This window comes from Carassius carassius, chromosome 23 (assembly GCF_963082965.1).
Source record: "Carassius carassius chromosome 23, fCarCar2.1, whole genome shotgun sequence".
Classification (NCBI taxonomy): domain Eukaryota; kingdom Metazoa; phylum Chordata; class Actinopteri; order Cypriniformes; family Cyprinidae; genus Carassius; species Carassius carassius.
Window position 1 is genome coordinate 15821946 of NC_081777.1, and position 20435 is coordinate 15842380.

Consider the following 20435-nt stretch of genomic DNA (forward strand, 5'->3'; position numbering starts at 1 on the left):
GAACTTGCTGCAGTCCATCCACAAGATTATTGAATTCTGTGCTGATCTTCAGTCATTCCAAAATATCATAAAAATGAAAAATATAGAAACACGTTAAAACACTGTAAAATAATAAACATAAATTTATAAATAAATCTTTACAGAGAAAGTCAAATATACTAAAAAAAAAGGTTGTTTTAATTACCACAAAGACAAACTTTGCCATCCATACAATGCTTTTAAATTACACAACACGTGTGTCTATCCTTATTGTTTGGCTATTTATACAAGATATAGCTATGCTATTGTTACTGTTATTGAAAAATCTGTAATTTTGAACGTATGCTATTTACTTATCACCGTATATTCACGCAGCATTACACTGGGTTCAGGTGAGGCACTTGAATAATTACTTCAGAAACCTGAAAGAAGAGTTTGTAACATTACCTTCAGAACCAAGCTAAAGTCAGCACTTAAAGTGTCCTAATATTGTGTTGGAGTCATAAGGTCAGAAAATATTACAATTTTCTCAGAATATAAATTTAATATTAGAATAATTTGCTAATGATTTCTAAACGATTTGTTCCAAGCAAACCCCTAACTTGCAAAAGCCTACTCTGCTCTGATTGGTCAGCTGGCCAAGCATGTTGTGATTGGCATAGAGAGGAGTCCTTGAGCAAGTTAGCACTACCATTGACAAATTTCTGTGGTATCCTTGAACACAGCGTCTTCTCAATATGACTTAAACACACTTAATAGCGGAAGGGTTTGTGGGCAAGTCAGAGTGTTTGTATTTGGCAGGCAGGTGGGGATTATGCAAATGTATTAAACAGTGATGTATCCTGGTAATAGGCAACAGATTTAAAAAAAAATGTTGACTCGTTTAGGCAATTCAGAATCAAACTAACAGAATCATAGTGACAGAATCGACAATATCTTTATTTATAATGCATTTTTTTGATTTACCACTTTGCAGATGGTTTTAATTTAAGGATAGCTACGTTATAAACTGTAAAAGAGATATTTTTCAAAAACCCATTTGACCTGCTCTTTAATGAATCGGTAGAATTAATAAATGAATCAATGATTTATTAAGACAGTGACTTGTTGCCACTTACTTGCAATTTTAGTTTCATATTTTATGTATAACTTTTTTTTCCAACATCTCCAAAAAGTTTCTAAAACTGTGTTATTTGAATTAATTCATGCGTCAGCACATACTGAACTGTCTTTGTATCTATTAATAGTCTAGTGACATTTTAATTTGGGGTTGATAATATGAAATAATATGTACCCTAATGTACTGTTGTGAACCTTTTAAGGGAAAATAAGGTACAAAGATGCCCATTTAAGGATACTGCTCCTGTGATGAGCTTTTGGCACTTTTCTTTCTGAGGGTCAAAGACTGTGACATTAATGTCTGTTTGGAATATGTCTATCCACAGTATAGAGCCCACAAACACTTCAGGCAGTGATATGAGAGAAAAAAAAAAAAAAAAAAACTGGACCTGTCACAAATCCCGTAATGACTTGGCCAGTCTTTAAAAATTATACTTTTTCCATATCCCATTGTTGGTTACTATTAACAGTCTTGGATTATGCATATTGAATACTTTGTCTCCTGGTGGATGTCTAAGACTGGTAAACACTAGGCTCCAGTAAAATGATTATTGCCTCACAGCAAAATTATTTCCTCACAGAAAGAGAATTCCCCCTTAATCCCAGCGGAGCTTAAAATACTTGTTATAGTTTTTATGCTGCATAAGGCAGTGTTGACATGGGATTTACCCTGGTTTGGGGTTTCTCCCTGTAGGGATTTTTGCTGCTTTCACTTGCACCACCAGTGGAAAGTCTGAAGTAGCATAACAGTGACATCACGATTCAACAACGTCAACAGCTGTAGAATGTGAAATGACATGATCAGAATTGTGTTTTTATCGTGACGTGGTTAGAGAGGGTGTGAAACTTGCATCACTATTTATTTGGTTCATTTATAAATTCATAATGCATGATTGATGCAACAAGATCTTTCTCATAGTATATAGAGCTTGATAACTTAAAAAAATTTAAATAAAGCAAGAAAGAAAGAAAAGAAAAGAAAGAAAATGGCCCTGAAAAACCGAAACATCTGACAAAAGTGTTTTCTTTCCAAAGGACATGATATTTCCAAAGGATATTTAATTTGTATGTAATAGGACTACTTTGTTTAAAATAAAACAGTTAATTTATATGTATGATAGGCCTTTAATCCTTTAAAAAATATATTATTTTGTTTTCATGCAACAGTGGAGAATCGTTCACATCAGCATCGCATTGAAAAAAGATTATATTCTACAGCTCTAGTCGTGGTTTTTGTGATAACGGAGATGGGAAGTAAGTTATAAGACACGGCAAAAAGTAGGGCCAAAAGATGCAACAACAAAGGGTTAATAAATGAGAGTTAAAAATAAACTACTTGGATCTCTTTACAGAACTGAGAGTGGGACCTCATTTTTTTCTTTTATTTTTTTCTTTCAGTGATAGTTTCCATATGTGGTCTGTTTTGTTGTGTTTGGAACAATCAGAGATCATCAGTAGCTGACTCCATGTCTAAACTGGACACGAGCGGCGCGGCACAACTAAGTATAAACATTAAAATTAATAATGACTCCACTGTCTACATTTGATGTGGTGCGGCATGATCCCGACACTGGTGCCTTGTTCTATTTATGACATGCTGACACAAAGTTTTGTCGCGTCCAGTGTAGACAGACTTTAACTGTTGCAGTGATTGTGTAGATAATTTGTGGAGAAACAAACCCCTTTAATAATTACAAAGGTAGCTGATGCAAGACTCTGCAATCTTTTTTGACGTCAAAAGTTTGACTGCCACTTGCAGTGACTCATTCATTCCAAACCGACAACAAAAGGCAAGATGAACAGCCAATCAAACCTCTCACAGAAAGGCACCACAGCTGAATCATCATGCTCAGTCAGCCAAGTTCCCACCCACAGACCTCGTGCAAAACTAGACTGATTACTCTCAGCATAAGCTGATGGCTTTTACTGATGTGCAAATGATGGCTTGGAATATATAATTACATTATCTGGTTATTACATCATCTAATTTACATTATCTGAACAGTTCACAAACAATTGTCAATCTACAGCATTAAAGGGTCATGAAACCCCAGACTACTTATTCTAAGATTTTAGCAGAGGTGTTTGTGTTGCACATCATAGAAGACAATGTTAGCATCCGCTAATTTTAACTGTTGGAGAAAATTGGTTAATTTTAAGCTTTTTTGCTCCATTTTCATCTTCCGGATTTAGAATCTACATTGTGTTGACGTCACAATTTTTGACGTGGCAATGGACTATAGTACATTGATGACGCGCCGGTGTCTATTCAATTATTCATGAGATTGCATGTTTATACTATGAGAAGACGCTTCGCTTAATTATTCACAACAGCATGTGTTAATTTGCTATGAAAGACTCATCAGACTGTGAAATAACATCGCACACATTAACAGAGAAACATTCATGGATTGCAGAAGAGTGTTTGTTTTTTCTTTGTAATAAGAGTTCGGCACAAACTGGTGAGTGTAACCGTTTTTATAGCTCTGTGACACAACTGTGATTACTGCTTTACTGCTTCATATATAACTACAAACCTAGAACTAATTTTTATTCACTTAACTCAATTTTAATCATTTAATTATTGCATTGCTTTTATTATTAATTTTATGCAGTGTATCTTACAATTTTTATGAGCTTGTGCAAGACTGTGATTTGTGCGCAATCATATCAGTCACTTTGGCCTTTGGACGTCAACTTCACACTGGGCATTGCACCCCCCTTGCGACAGCCCTGATCAGCGGTACTGGTTCCTCACTACCTTATTTGCTGCCCGTTCTTTACTGTAAATTTGTCAATGCTCAACACCATCGTATCAGAGCCATGTCAATGCTTTGGAAATGTATTTTTAAAATTTTTTTTTTTTACCTTGCCAATAAAGCAACTTAAACCTGAATTTGTAAATCGCTGATAATTTTTCAAAAAGGAGGAGAGATCACAGATAAGAGCTCTGTTCATGATATGAAGAATCAGAATCAGAATCAGAAAGAGCTTTATTGCCAAGTATGCTTGCGCATACAAGGAATTTGTTTTAGTGACATAAGCTTCCAGTAAACAGAGACAACAACACACAGACAAAAAAAAAAAAAAAAAAAAAAAAAAACATTTACAGGAGATTTACAAATTGGCAAATAAATAAGTGTATAAACAATTGTGCTATAAATGATACACACACTCAATGATGCACACACTCAGTTGTACTGAATTATAGTTACCATGGTATTTTTATCATTATCATGATATTTAATAACTAATATGTATATATATTATGATTACGAGTGATAGAACATGTGAGTCATGCAGATGTTTTTGTATTTGGTGTGCATGTGGGAGTGCTTGGTTGGGAGCCAATGGTGGTTAAACATGATTAAGCAATGCTAAATGGATGCATGCCAGCAAACAACTTACATTATAACAGTATAAATATTCCAGAGATTATTACAAAGTGTGATGATATGTCGAATGAGCAGTTCACTAATCAACCCATGCAATGACGCTGGGATAGCGAAACATCAGCCAATGAAAAACATGAATTGTGTTATCAAGCCCACACTTGCTACTTCCTTTATGTGCTTTTGGGCATCACAATTTGTGGACCTTCCTTACTAACTATGATGCTGCATGAGGGGTGGAGCAAAAGTTTATTTTGGGTTGCATAAATTCTCATCTTTGGGATATTCAAGCTTTATTGAACAAGGATACACAATGAAGTTCTACACATCAGCTCTGTGTATGACAGCACATTTTGTTAAGTTTTGGGTTACCTCTATTAGATTTATGTGTTTATTTTGTAAATGATATTCTAGAACTCATTTTGTATTTTTTATTGCAGTAACAGTCTTGCTCAGTTTTGCCACATCTTCTGCGAAGGGTAAGAAAACACAAAAATATACTTTTATTACACTTTTGTATACTAGATATTAACCTTTACTAGTTGTTGTCATTTAAAAAAGTGGCCATTGAAAAAAAAAGTTAAGTAGTTATTACAATTTTCAAAATATTATTCCAAAAGAGTTATTAACTAATTGATGTAGAGGTACAAAATAGTATACAAACAAACTGTGTTTATGCGCTCATTTTTATTTATTTATGTATATATTTTTTTCTTTTGGAGGCGGAGACAGAGCTTGTTTTTGACCCATGCACGCTGTGTAACAGTAATCAGTTAGTGAGAGGGAAGAATGAGCTGCAGATGGAGCGCGCTCAGACTAGCCCAAACAGTTAAAAAGTGCTGCCTTATCTGAAAGATTTGCAATTACTTAAAGCCACTGGACAGGGAACAAATAGAGCACAGAACTTTTACACGCCCATCCAGATTGGATATCACTTTGACTGGGCGAAAAGGGACAGTACTTTTGATGACCGTGGTAGTGTAGCGATTGATTAGTCTTAATTTGAGACAGTTGCTATAACATGCTACGCATTAATACTATTTCGCATCAGTAGGTCGCATGCCGAAGGGAAAAACGATCGCGGAATGCTGTATGTTACATTGTGTCCACACCGGTCATGAGCGACGCGACCATCATTGATACAGTGGAAGCGTTGCAGAACAACAGACAAATCCCCGACAGTAATTTGAAGCCCTGTCTCTCTCATGTAAACTACTCCAAGCCATGCGCTACTTCTGACACGAAGAACAAATGGATTCGCAATGGTCGTTTGGTCGCGTCCGGTGTAGAGACTGGTAGTTTACGGACTTTTGCGCTCCATTTTGTTATGAATCCCGTTGTTTAACTGTTTTCTTTTTGTTTTGTTAGTTTTTTTGTTTTTTCTGTTTTGCTGAATGTGATGCTGAGAAGAGTCTCTGGGTTAAATAGGGCTCATTGGAGGACTGAATATTGTTTTTATTTTCTAACAAATCCAATTCAGAAGAAAAAAAAATAATAACAAAACTGCCTTAACCACAATAAAATGTAGACAGCATGAGTTGGAAATTTTATTTCTAACGTGTGGCTAGGTGTTTTTTTTGTTTTTTTTCGCTTTGGCAATTTTTGCAGCAGGGACGTGCACAGACATTTTGAGGGGCAGGGGCTCAAGTGAAATAAATGGCACTTCTCATAATTAGTTTTTTTTTTTTTAAACAAAAAAAAGTATATGTATATATATATATATATATATATATATATATATATATATATATATATATATATATATATATATATATATATAAATATATATATATATATACTTTAAAAAAAAGGATATATATATATATATATATATATATATATATATATATATATATTAACGCAACTCTGACTTCCTTTTAAAAAAAATTATTAAAAAAGTTAGTTAATTTTATCTTCCTCAAACAGATGCAAAAGCCTCTAAGTGCCATCTGAAATTTTCTTATGAGCTTTTTTTTTTATTTTTTCAAGCTCGTATGTAAGTTAATCGTTAATTATCGTTAATACGTGGTTTCCGAAACCTTCTTAGTTAAGTATACCTTCTGTAAGTCATGCGTTCATAAGGTTGGTCTGGAGCGCTCTTAGCTATACCTTATCGCTGCTGACGGTTCATACCGCTAGTGGCCACCACTACGCAAAAAGATTTTTTACATCGCAGTTTAATTACACATAGAAAATTTTATATGAACATTTAATATAAAATCTGATTTAGTATTAAAATTACATTTTAACTTTACTTTAAAATTATACACATAAAATACTTTAGTTGTTATAGCCTACACCCAGTGTATGGAAGTGTTTTCATTAATAAAGTTTCCATACACTAATGGTTGTTAGCTTTTTTAATTACTATCCTAAGGCACATCAGCTGGCGAACCATTTGACAGAAAAGGCTTAGGAGTCTATGTAAAGAAAGATGAGTTTACACAAACTTTATAGCTATGGCAGCGAGACAGCGAGTACTTGTTTTAAATCAAAGACGGCGGCGTCCGCGGAGCCAGTTAGTGTATGTCAACTACTTTATAAGAGAACATTTTATTCCACTGACTACCATGTCAGAAGAGACCATTGTAAAAAAAATTTGCCTGCCACGGGAGCAAATTCTGCAGCTCTTGCATCTTGTTGGCCCAGATTTGTCAAGACAAACCCGATGGAGCTACCCCCTCAGCCCCGAAATTCAGCTGCTGGCGGCTCTTCGTTTTTATGCCGTGGGGAGTTTTCTGGAGGTTGTTGGGGATGGATATGGGCTGAGTAAGACCTCAGTGTGGCTGGGCGATCTCTTTTCGCGGACTTTTTTCCCCGACATAGTGAATGTCGGTATGTCTCTCATGTTTGCGCTTTTATTGAGGAAATCATCCAATTACACAAATGATCGAGCGATTTACGCCAATAATGTGATACGGCTGGTGGATAATCAGCATACGTTGTGGAGAACATTAACACACTTATGGCCGTGAGGGTTTGGGATTGTACACTTGCTAAATTATAAACACATACTCATATTTATTTCCGCATGTATAAAGAACATTGTTTTCTCAATACTTTACCTATACCGCTGTGAAGGAAAGAGCGCACAATCGATCATCGAGGCGTCGATATCAACCTATTCAGCACCTCCACCATGGACAGCAACTGCTAAGGTCGAACTTAAGAAGGTTTACCTTAAGCAACATCCTAAGGTATAGTTCGGAGAACACACGTAGCAAAGGTATACCTGTAGTTAAGGTGTACCTTTTGAGTATTCGTAGCGCGCTAAGAGACAACGTTATCGGAGAACGCACACCTGAACTCTTCATATTTAGAATAACCTAAATAACTGCATCAAACAGAGGGGCGTGTTTTACTAATAATTTGTTTATTTTTGCACAAGGCACTACATCGTTTTAATTATTTTGGTGTTATCAGAATACATAACACTTTAAAATTAAACTTACCAAAATAATTGAGTAAAAATTGAATAAAAGCCAATGTCATGTATGTATTTGTGGTGGTATGGAATACTATTTTATAAAGGTTTCGAGGAAATAAAAAAAGTTAAATTACTTAAATAGTTAATTTATAAATATTGTTATTTTTCAAGTTTAATGTTAACTTATTTCTACTCAGTTTTATTTATTAATGTACCAGATGCAGTTACTCAGATTTACTACATTTTTTAGAGTGTATCCTCCATCTGTTTGCATCTGTAGATTTCTTCTAAATTCACCAATTTAGATTTCTAAATTTCAGGGGGAAAGACTCTTGATGTAAGTCAATAACTGGGGACGTTCTGTATGCAAATTAGGCGTCAACTAGTTAAAATGTGCACATTTCCATCTAATTGACAGGGAAATGCAGGTAAATAGGATAAACAAAATAACTAAAGCATATCACCTGGTGGTGATATATGCTTATTTTATTAACTTATTTTATTACATGGCTTGGTTGAATTCCAATGTAGAATGCGGTCTGTTATAACCAACAGACCGCTGTGCGGAGTATAACAGACCGTTGCCATGAAATACAGAGCGTTGCAATGGACTCACAGGATTCTAACCGTAGAGACGGAGCGGACTATTTTCTTTAGCGGAAGCAATTCAATCAGGTTTAACAATCGGGGGAGAGGGAGAGGGAGAGGGAGCGCTTCAGAACTCCTGACCTGATATTTAGATACTATATTTCAATAAATATATTTGTTTGACAGGGAAGCCGTGTGCAAACAGAAATATATATTATTTTTCAAAAATAAAAAAAGCATCCCAGAAAAAAGGGCACTTTCTCTCCAGGAATAAAAAGGGCAGGTGCTCAAGCCCCCTTTCATGTCTATGTGTGCACGTGCCTGTTTTGCAGTAATAGTGGACGATGTTGGTGGTAGGCATAAGTTTAACAAATGTTTTTTAGTAGAATTTTGATCTTTTTTTTCAGAAACATAAGGAGTGTGAACGCATCAGCATCATCCATTGACTTTCTGTGTTGTAACAAACATTTATAAAATAAGAAAATTAATAAAAATTTTGTATCAACAGGCAAAAAAATAAAAATAAAAATATGAACTTGGAACAAAAATTCACTTAACCATGGTTTTAGGTTAAATGTATAGTTCGTCTATAATTGACAATATTCTCATTTACTCATCATCAAATCATTACACTGTGTGATGATGTTCATACTGTTACATTTTTCTAAATATCTTATAATATGTTCCACGGCAAACAAAAAGTCATGCACGTGTTAAACAACATGTGAATTAGTGAATTATGATCCTTAAAAGTCAACATGAAATGTATTTAACAACAACAAATGTATTTTCAACCCCTTTTCTTACCATAAATGTGTGTGTATGGGGGTGGGGGATTGTTCTTTTGTGTCATAAATTCTGAGAAGTATGTGTTACATACCAGAATTGAGCCATATATGAAAGTGGAGGGTTTAAAAACTATAAATCATGTGTTGCTTATCATCCCATTCTTCAAATCCATTATGATGATATGTTGATTCACGTTGACTTTAATCTTTATAGCATTTAGAGTTGTCTTACCCACAGGAGACTAGTTATCACTTTTACAACCACTACCACTCATTTTTCATATTCTCTTTGTTCCTCAGGAAGTCACCATCATGACAGAGGGACACAGTGAGTGACCTTAACTCTGAGCCTCTAAACACAGTTGCAATCATTATTACATATGTTTTATCATAGATCACTAAAATGTAAATGACCAGAATGTGTCGGTAAGAGTAAAATAAGAGTGATCTGTATTTTTATATCAGCAGCAACGCAAGTTTCAATGAACAGATGGAAAGCATCAGCAAGAATCATCTGCACTGGTGTGGAAATGTGTCTTACAAGATTTCAGGAAGTTCCTGCTGTAATGGTAGGAAAGACTCCTGCAGCTGTCGGTTTGAGATTGCTGAGTGACTGAGAGTTACGGATGTGATTCAAAATAAGTTTATGACATATACAAACACTCTTGAACTCTGTTTTAAACTGTATATTAATTATGTTGCAGGTAATATAAATCTGGGATTAAGCCAGCTGGTGGCTGACTGCTGTGGTTCTGTAGCTTACAATCCACTTAATGAGATTTGCTGTAATGGCAATATTCTGACTCGAAGCAGCACTTATGAAAAATGCTGTGGCAAAGGTAGCTGATCCACTTGATGACATTGTCCAGATCTGACAAATTTTTGCATGCTTAAGAAATTTTTATGAGATTGTTTGATCTTCATACAGTTAGCTCAGTGTTGACATTTTATAATGAATTTTCTCTTACACTCATTTTCAGACCTGTACCTGACAACGACTCATATGTGTTGTGGTAGCAACAAGATATTTCAACAGAAGGAAAATCTTTCTTGTTGTGGCACTAAAACATTTGACAAGACAACCCACTGCTGCTGTGCTGACCCTGCACTAGTAGTTAAGCCTAAACATGAAACTTGCTGTCAGAAAGCAACAGGTGTGTATGTATACAGCTCTTACAGTGATTGTTAGATAAATAATTAAAGAAATATGGTGGAAAGGTGATAAACAGTGGAACAAAGACATCATGTACTGTAATCTTACATCTTACAGAATGTCAGCAAGGCCCTCTTCCCATCCGGTAAGTCACACAGACAGACAAAAAAAACACTTTCTATTAGACAAGATAAGTATACAGCATATATGTTATTAAATTAAATTAAATTAAATTTATGCATTTAGCAGACGCTTTTATCCAAAGCGACTTACAGTGCATTCAGGCTATCAATTTTTACCTATCATGTGTTCCCGGGGAATCGAACCCCCAACTTTGCTTGATAACGCAATGCTCTACCACTTGAGCTACAGGAACACTATAACATATGTTATATACAGTGGCATCATTGCAGAGACATCCAGAATATATATATATCTATATATCTATATATATATATATATATATATATATATATATATATATATTTATATTTTTATAATACTTTTACATTAAAATAATTTCACATTCAATCTTCAAGTTTATGTTGAAACAACATAAAGATAGTATATTTTGTATATTTGTATAATGGAATCTTATTTATTTATTTATTTTTATGACTGAAGGCAAGAATTACTGATACCAATACTACTGATCAAGTCATGTCAAGCTTTATTGTCATTTCGCTACATGTGTGGCCATTCAGTGGAACGAAATGTCAAGTCTCGAAGGACTACGGTGATACATGAATAAACATAAATATAAACATATAACACTGGACTTATTTACCATTAACTACAACTTTTCCCTAAATAAATTCCTAATTTGCTGCTTAATAATAGTTAGTAAGATAGTTTTTATGTTTAGGTATCAGGTAGGATTGGGGATGTAAAATAAGGTAATGTAGAATAAGGCATTGATATGTGCTTAATTAATACTGATAAATGGCTAATATTCTAGTAATATGCATGCTAATAAGCCACTAGTTAAGAGACCCTAAAATGTGACCCTGGACCATAAAACAAAAAGTCTTAAGTGTAAATGTTTCAAATCTGAGATGTATACATCATATGAAAGCTAAATAAACAAGCATTACATTGATGTATGGTTTGTTAGGATAGGAAAATATCTGACCAAGAATCTGGAATATGAGAGTGCAAAAAAATCTAAATACTGAGAAAATCGCCTTCAAAGTGATCCAAATGAAGTTCTTAGAAATGCATATTACTGATCAGAAATTAGGTTTTGATACATTTACGGTAGAAAATTTCCAAATTATCTTCATGGAACATAATCATTAATCAATAATTAATTGTAAAAAAAAAAAAAATCTGTAATTTTGACCAACTATTAAAAAAGTTTCAAACATTCACTGATGCTCCAGAAGGAAACACGATGCATTAAGAGCTGAGGTTTGAAAACTTTTGGAATTTGAAGATGAAGGTAAATTGTACTTATATTTTGTTCCGTTTGATGTTTGATATTTCAACAAAATAAGTAAAATGTGGACGTCTTCATCCTGTTCAAAAGTTTTCACCCCCAGTTCTTAATGCATCGTGTTTCCTGCTGGAGCATAAGTGTGCGGTATGTTTGAACCTTTTTTGAGTCCCTCAATTGTTCTCAGTGTGAAAAGATGGATCTCAAAATCATAGTCACTGCTGTAAAGGGTTCAAATATGCAAAAGATGCTGGAAAACTGAATAATCTGCAGGACCTGCAGGATTTTCCTGAAGAACAGTGCTCAGTTTAACTATTCAGAACAAACAAGGGACTCATGAACAACTATAAAAAAAAAAAAACATTCGTGGATCATCCAGGTAACCACACACCGTATATTAAGAAGCAAGGGTTCCCAAACTTCTGAATTGGGTTATTTTAATAATTTAAGCAATTTTATATTTATTTTATTTTTTTGGACTAAATTTAAACATCTTTTGCGTAAAATATCTTACTCAGGACAGTACTAAATAAAAATTTATGCATTTAAAACATGTATTTTGTATAATCTGTCTTATTTTGTTTAAATTATTCACATTTTCACAGATTCTGCAAGGGGTTCCCAAACTTTCGCATGCCACTGTATATATATATATATATATATATATATATATATATTCTTACAATGGAGGTCTATTATTGGCTACTAATATAATTTTGTGTGTGATTTTGTTTGTGTTTGGTTCTATGTGTGACTGGAAATCTCAAGCACTCTCCCCAAATTATCAGGTAAAGCACTTGCCATCCTCATTGTATACTAAAATTTGTACATATCTGTCTTTTGATTATACAGTGATCTAGTTAGTTCCTAGATATTCTTTGATAGTTCATGCCTAACCAAAAATTTTTCAGGTGTCCATCATAAATAATGTCTTCATCGTAAATTATGGTCATTGTATGGTTATTGTAGTAAAAAAACTCACACTCATACTAAATATGCTCTATAGACTTGAAATGTGGATCAGAAATCTACAATCCCCACGAACAAATGTGTTGCTCAGGGAATCTGTATAAAGCATCAGCACTTATGAAGGTATTGCTTTTTGACATGAAGCTTATTTTTCAGAAATAGAAATTCAAATAAATTGGAGATTTCTCCGAACACTATTATTTTCATTAATATGTGCTTATTAAAGGGGTGGTTGATTGTGATTTCACTTTGCTGCCGTACGATGGTTGCAGCAGGCACAATGATATTACGCAGTGCCTAAAAATAGGCTACTAGCTGGTGACTATTTTCAGTAGATGCGTAATATCATTGGGCATGCTTGCACCCATGGTACGGCAGCTAAGTTCCTTGATTATTATGCCAGAATGAGAGTATAATTCCTAGCCATATTGGCCTAGAAAATCGCAACTTTTCATTTTCCGTTGGTCTTAGTACACGATGCAACTACAGAAGATTAAAATCTTAAATAGGAAAAATATCTAACCTTTTTGTTCATTTTTGAGTGAGATGCTAACCGTCTAATCAGATTCAATTATCTATACTAAGCTACAGCTAAAGTGCTACTGCCAGACCTTGAGATCGGCTGAATGGATTAAAAAACGGTAAAAGTCAATTGTTTAACTTTAGGGGAGTTGGAAATTGAGCATATTTTCAAAAATAGTGCTCCTTTAATGTTAAAAATTCTACAATTATTTTACAAATATTCTACAGTACAACACAATTATGTATTGTGCATTTTTTTCAGCTTTAATCAGGATGAAGCCATATATTAGAAGCTAACATAAGCAGTAGCATTTACAAATAATAGCGGATTTAAAAGTATGAGACAACAACAAACAAGGAATCATTCTGAAACGTCCTGTAAGAGCTGTGCTTGCACAGGTTCTACACGATCCTCTTCACTAATTTTCTCAGGGTCTATATTCTATCAGACTCAAATTTAAAAGCAGTATTTAGGACATCATTATTTACAATACAAACAGAGCACATTCTGAGGTGAGGGGCGTGACGTTTCTGAACGCGCACTATTCAGTTCATTAAATCACAACACACTGAGCCAGCTAACAAATCTGAGCCCATAGCGTATTTCTGAGGTAGGGGCTTCATAAAACCAGATCATTTATTGGAGAAGGGACAGAGAGGTGTAGAATAAAGGTTAATTATATGAAAAATAATGCAGTTTTTGAAAAACAAATGTTAGACTGCACCCCATGAACAAAATAAAGCCTTGAAAAAAAACAGTCAACCAACCAAGTATTTGGAGAAATTTCAGTGTACCATTTTCAAAAATTCATACATACATTCTGCATACATTACTGTACAGTACTATATATACCTGTGTCTTTCAGTGCTGTGGTGAAGATGTTTACACTCTGTCAGATGACAGTGTGCTGTGCTGTAATGGAGTTCTTCATCGCAATGTGCCTGAGCAGTCAGAGTGTGTTGGAGGTGTTATATATACTCCAGCAAACACTACTTGCCAAATGTCGACCCGTCCACGTCTTGGCGAGCACTGCTGTGGAGGACAAACCTTCAATCCTCGCACACACATTTGCTGTAATGGACGGAGGTAGGCCCACAGATTACAAAGATTTGATTTAAAAGTGCACTTAGTACTTTTTTGCTCATGTTTTAAATAATGAATTATCTTTTTGATTAATTTTGCAATCATCCAAAACTTGACAATTGATCTTAAAGGGGTCATTGGATGCCCATTTTCCACAAGTTGATATGATTCTTTAGGGTCTAAAAAGTTTGTAACAGTGGTTCTCAGCTGGTTTGGCCTTGGGACCCATGTTTTACCTTGGTCATCAAGCCGCGACCCACTTTTATATAGGCCTATATATTGTCCTTATTTGTAAGTCGCTTTAGATAAAAGCATCTGCTGAATGACTAAATGTGCGTACATATATATTTTTAAAAAACAAAGCATAAAAATTAAGTTAATACTCTTAAGAATATAATTAATACTGAATAAACAACCTATAAGGAAAGGCTATTAAATAGCAGTCCCAAATAAGTGTTTATTAATACAGTTAAGTTGGTATGAGCCACCACAGTCATTCAAACATATACAAAATGACACAAAGTAAAAATAACATGGTAGGTTTGGGTTATGGAAACAACAGTTACCGTGGTGAATATACAATACTAACATGTTAAACTGTTAATGAAAAATGGAAACTGCTCCTGAATAGAATGAATATCATATATATCATTCAAATCCTTCCCAGCTAACACACGCAATACGAGTTCAGTTATGAGATTAATCGTTACTGTACTTTTATTTCACATGTTGCATGCTCATAGTTTCTGTGCTTTAGTGAAGCAATATATAGCATAGCGGCACGTTCGAACGTGCTAGATAAGATTGCTATCTATGAACACAGTATAACATCTGACAGGACAGGATAGTTCCCTTTCTGAAGTGAGAGACTTTTTATTCCATAACAAGTTATGAAAATAATGATAGAATACAGAAGTATTGACTGCTTCTTTCACGTATTTTAAAATAAAAGTCTCACATCAGAAAAACATTTAAAATTACGTTTTTTTTGGTGTTGTCATTTCTTTGTCCACTCCACAACCCAAACACTGGTATATAACATACTTTGGTTAAAATTTCTCAATGGTAGTGTAAAACAGCTCCCTTTTCACCTTGCCAAAGCAGCTTTTTTCAGAGCATGCCGTTTTCTTGAATGCCACTTTAAGCTCAAATGAGCTCTGCTCGCCTCGCCTCTATCTTCCGAGCCGCTCTTTGAGAGATGGTAAACTTTATCTGCATTCATTGTGAAACTTGCTAACTAGCACATTATAAGGCGATTTGCATGGATTCAATTAAAAAAAAAACTTATACTCACTTCTGCTGTAGGTGAGGGTGGATCACGAATGATTCACACAAACATTAATGCATTTAGGCATATTGGGGGCATATTCCATTCAAATACAAACGGAATCCACTTCTTCACCAGCTAAGATGTCGGGAGTAAATGATGACTGCTATGTTCATTATTGCATCCAACAACAAAACACCTCAATTGCTTAGGAGACATTCTTGTATACATTTGCTCTGGCGTCGAAATAATGGCGGACTGAAGACAGCTCACTCATGGCAGGTCTAAGATCATGACATCACACAGACAAGAAGCTGAGAAATGATTGATTTGAGAAAGATTTTAGTACATAAAAAAAAAAAAATACACTGGGTGGATTTCCAACACACATTTCAGTTCAAACAACTTGTAAAAGCTGACCCTGATGACCCCTTTAACAACACATCCACCAAACAGGGGCATGTTCCTTCTTAAATTGCAAGTAAGGAAACAAATAACAGTGCCTGTATGAGTCTCTCATAATCTAGTAGCTTTAAGCAAAACCATTAAAAAATTGCAGACTATTGTTTGGCCTGTAGCCTGATTTTATTCTGCCCACGCTGTCTTGACAAACAAGGCTTTGTCTGTAACTGGATATTCAAGTCTAACTGATACATGCAGAGACAGCATAAGAATGTACTTATTGGCACTACATTTCTCAAAAGCACATATTCATAAAGCACAGCTCTACAGAAGTCTGTCAGTCATTCAAGCCGCCCAATAATCCCTCAATAATTTTAAAACCACTTGAATGACTTTTCTTTCAAAGTTTGTTGTTGTTGTTGTTGTTTGTTCTATTTAGCCACAACAAGATGAATGGCAATTTCTGTTGTGGTTCAGAAGTCTATGACCACCACAACCAGTTCCTGAGATGCTGCTCAGGTCACCTCTACAACCTAACCCAGTCACGCGGAAAAGCAGAGTGCTGTGGAAACCTATTGCTGCAATATAATAACAATCAAACTTGCTGTTCCTCCTCAACCAATTCCATAATTTATCAGACCAAACCAAAGCACCGTTGCTGTGGGCTTTACTACTACAACACATCCCTGTGGAGCTGCTGTGCTGGACGTCTCAAACCAACACCAAAGCCTAACAGCTCTCCAGCAGAATACAGAATTAAACCACTAATGGACCTGATCCCTGAAATGTGCAATAAGACAGGTAATGCTCTTAAACATTTTTTTTAGTCGGGGGGGTTCAAAACAAAAAATAATAAACATTTTTTGGAAGTAGACTAAATTATCTCTTTTTTATGTGTGTGTGTTTCTAGTGTTATTTGGCAAAGTGGAGAGTGTGGCACTTGAAAATGATCTGCGTAATGTGGTGTTAAAAGTTGTGTGGCAAGTCGATATGAAATCTGAAAATGTAATCAAAGACCCTTGGCTTCATGTGTCCCTGGATCATTGCAACTCTCCTACCACAGACAACGGCATGACCTACCTTTGGGAGGAAAACCACGATGGGAAGCACAAGCTTCTCTCTCAACCTGTTGACCTAACATCTGACATTCCCATGTTATATTCTGTATGTTACCAAAAGAAGGGATAGAAATATGGATTGAGGTCTATTTCCCATCATTTCAAAGCATGCAGGTTGTCATAAGATTTCTGATCATTTCAATCCATCATTAATGATAAATGACAAAAGAGACAAGTCTCTGTTACTATGCATAGCATTACTGCATCACATGTTGTGCATCTATCTGTGCCTTTTACCTCATTGGAAATTGTTATTTAATCTCAATAATGGATTGATCCAGTTTGGAGTGATGCATTACTGTATTTATTCAGTGAGGTAACTTTAAGCTTTGTTAATGTGAAAAAAGGAAGTAGAATCAAAAAAGAAAATTCTTCTATTTTAATTTTGAGTTGTTTCTTATCTAAATTGCTAGCAATATTTTAAGTTGCACTGCATGAATGTTTTTGTAATCGTACTTTGTTTTATCAATCTCAGGTCTATTCATATTCTGTTCAGTTTTTAACTATTTGATGGGTTCAGGGACCTTCATGTACTAAGCTCAAAGGTGCTTCAAAAGCAATTAATGGCTTTTATCCTAATCCTTGAGAAGACAGAGGTTATTTCATTTATATAGTCAGTCAGAAATCACTGTGGTAAAATGAAATTTTATCTGTTTCTCTAATACTAATATTGGGGGTTTTAAACTTCTCCAAATTTCATACTGTTCAATTTCCGTCTCAGCTGTTAACAACTGTGAATACAACTTTCATGTTAAACGTTGTGTGAAGATAATTTACTCATTCAAGCTGTGTAATGGTATTGCAGATATGGATTTTGTTTTAAATATATATATATATATATATATATATATATATGTATATATATATTAGGGGTGTAACGATACGCGTATTCGGTTCATTGGACTAATTAATTATATTTGGAAAATAAAAAAAAATTGTGAAATATTATGATATGCGTTCAACAAGGTAGCCCATTAACCCAAACGACGTAACAGGCAACGCCCCTGACACCCCCGAAGAAGAAAAAAACACCAACTTATATGTTTATGTTAGGCTACTCAGTCAGGCGCTCGCTCACTCACTAATACACGCTGAAGGCTCGTTGCAAAATGGCCAATGCGTTTAACAGACCAGAAATAGGAGATCCTCCAATAACCAACAGGTCTGGTGTTTGGGTGCACTTTGGATTCCCTGTAAGCTATAATGGTGATGGCAAGAGAGTGGTGGATTAAAAAAACAACGATATGTCGCATCTCGGGTACAGCAGCGGGAATACAAAAAAAAAAAAAAACACCAGCGGGAATACTTGAAACATGTCAACTCATTTACGCCGACATCACCTTAGTGTGTCAGTATCTGGGAAAAGAGGAAAAAAAGGGGAAACATACACGCAACAAACTATCCCCGCAGCATTTAGACAGACATTTCCAACGGATTCAATCAGGGCAAAAGACATCACCACGGCGATTGGTAGGCTACATTTACGTTATAGCCGCGGATATGAGACCTTACTATTTACCATTCATTCTATCATCACCATTATAGCTTACAGGGAATCCAAAGTGCACCCAAACACCAGACCTGTTGGTTATTGGAGGATCTTCTATTTCTGGTCTGTTAAACGCATTAGCCATTTTGCAACGAGCCTTCAGCGCGTACTGAGTGAGCGAGCGCCTTACTCTGTAGTGGAAAACGTAGGTTTTAAGAACATGCTTAATGTAATTGAGCCCCGTTACAATATTCCTTCACGAGCCCATTTCAGACAGACCGTAATTCCTGCTTTGTTCCAAAAAACATAAGCCCTATAGAGAACCAATTGAGTAAAAACACACTCAATATAAAGAGTTATAGAGTTCCATATAAAAAGTTACATCTTTGTATTTGTTCATAACTACTACAATAACATAACATTTTCATTTTTTTTATAAGGAGCTGTTTTTGTTTTATACAGTATGCTGCTAAGAGAACACCATAGAAGATGGGTAAAGAATAGCTCCATCATTGTTCAATGTAAAAAAAAAAAAAAAAAAAACATACTTTGTTAGTTTTAATAAATAAAACATTTTTTTAAAAATCAAGGAAATTTATCTGCCAATTTTTTCTTTTTGCTGTATCTAAAACGTACCGAACCGTACCGAACCGAACCGTGACACCAGTGTATCGTATTGAACCGAACCATGAATTTTGTGAACCGTTACACCCCTAATATATATATGTATATATATATATATATATATATATATATATATTAAAATATGATCAGAGCAAACTGACATCAAAACCTAAAACTGACATTAAACAAATGCCAGACTTTAAACTTTAAACAGACGTAAAACTGGCTGACCACCCTTTGTTTTACAGTGACAACATAGGACAGTTAAGAGAAGCTGATTACTAGACCTAAGTGCTCTTTGAGGAGAGTAAGGAATCAGAAGGTCACTGATATATTTTGGTGCAAGGTGCGTTTCCCAAAAGCATCGTTAGCCAACTATGGTCGAAAGTTCCGTCGTTACCAACGTAGGTCACCGATTCGGCGTTTCCCAAAACCATAGTTCAAACGAAAATTCGCAAACTGCATCGCAAACTTGTGTCGTTGGAACGACAGCTCTCCACCTGTGGTTAGAGGCATAGTTCGTCGTTAGTTTGCTGTGTCGTTCATTATTGCACCGTACTTGGGCTGTGTTCTATTCAGATTTATCGACCCAATGCCTTATTACTTTAGAAGATTTCACCAACCACTTTGAGTGATTTAAAAGACTTAAAGTTGTGGTTTAAGGGTGCTTTCACACTTGGTTCACTTGCCTGGTCCGAACCCGAGTTCGGTTGCTCCCCCCTCCCCCTGCCCCCGCTGGACTGTGTTCATATTATAATATTTGAGTCCAAACCCCGGTTCGCTTGTGTCATCAAGCCAGCAGCTGTTTACCCCGTTGCTTGGTAACGACAGCGCAGGAGAAGGCGGCAAATGCATAACATTACTCTCTGCACTTTTATGTATTACGTTTTTGAACTGTTCGTTTTGTTGATAAAGTTTCAGTACATAACGCCACTTGTGTCTGTCTTACGAATTTACTGAAAATGCTCTAAAGAACGTTGAAGGCGAACATAAATGAGATGTACAGCTCTCTGCTTGGAGCGCGTCAGTCACGCTCATCAGGAAAGTGAGTGAAACACACACACAAACACACATTTTCA

The 20435-nt window shown here is 35.3% G+C and overlaps 2 protein-coding genes across 2 annotated transcripts; both read left to right on the top strand.

Moving 5' to 3' along the window:
• The first annotated feature begins 2496 nt into the window (after positions 1 to 2496).
• LOC132101172 (galaxin-like) lies at positions 2497 to 10482 on the top strand. Its single transcript, XM_059505881.1, has 6 exons — positions 2497 to 2601; positions 4931 to 4969; positions 9594 to 9621; positions 9762 to 9862; positions 9998 to 10132; positions 10274 to 10482. Exons 1-6 carry the CDS (start codon positions 2565 to 2567, stop codon positions 10480 to 10482), a joined length of 549 nt encoding a protein of 182 aa, XP_059361864.1. The 5' UTR covers positions 2497 to 2564.
• An 83-nt stretch (positions 10483 to 10565) lies between these two features.
• LOC132101922 (galaxin-like) lies at positions 10566 to 18061 on the top strand. The gene is made up of 6 exons (XM_059507142.1): positions 10566 to 10591; positions 12650 to 12669; positions 12888 to 12973; positions 14239 to 14459; positions 16565 to 16926; positions 17036 to 18061. The coding sequence occupies exons 3-6, from the start codon at positions 12929 to 12931 to the stop codon at positions 17311 to 17313; spliced, it is 906 nt and encodes a 301-aa protein (XP_059363125.1). The 5' UTR covers positions 10566 to 10591; positions 12650 to 12669; positions 12888 to 12928; the 3' UTR covers positions 17314 to 18061.
• Positions 18062 to 20435: the final 2374 nt, after the last annotated feature.

Coding starts and splice junctions, on each gene's coding strand:
- LOC132101172 (XM_059505881.1), top strand. CDS start 2,565: ATGTCTAAACTGGACACGAGCGGCGCGGCACAACTAA. Junction 4,970..9,593: donor TGCCACATCTTCTGCGAAGG/GTAAGAAAACAC, acceptor TTTGTTCCTCAG/GAAGTCACCATCATGACAGA. Junction 9,622..9,761: donor CATCATGACAGAGGGACACA/GTGAGTGACCTT, acceptor TTATATCAGCAG/CAACGCAAGTTTCAATGAAC.
- LOC132101922 (XM_059507142.1), top strand. CDS start 12,929: ATGTGTTGCTCAGGGAATCTGTATAAAGCATCAGCACTTATGAAG. Junction 12,974..14,238: donor AAGCATCAGCACTTATGAAG/GTATTGCTTTTT, acceptor TGTGTCTTTCAG/TGCTGTGGTGAAGATGTTTA. Junction 14,460..16,564: donor ATTTGCTGTAATGGACGGAG/GTAGGCCCACAG, acceptor TGTTCTATTTAG/CCACAACAAGATGAATGGCA.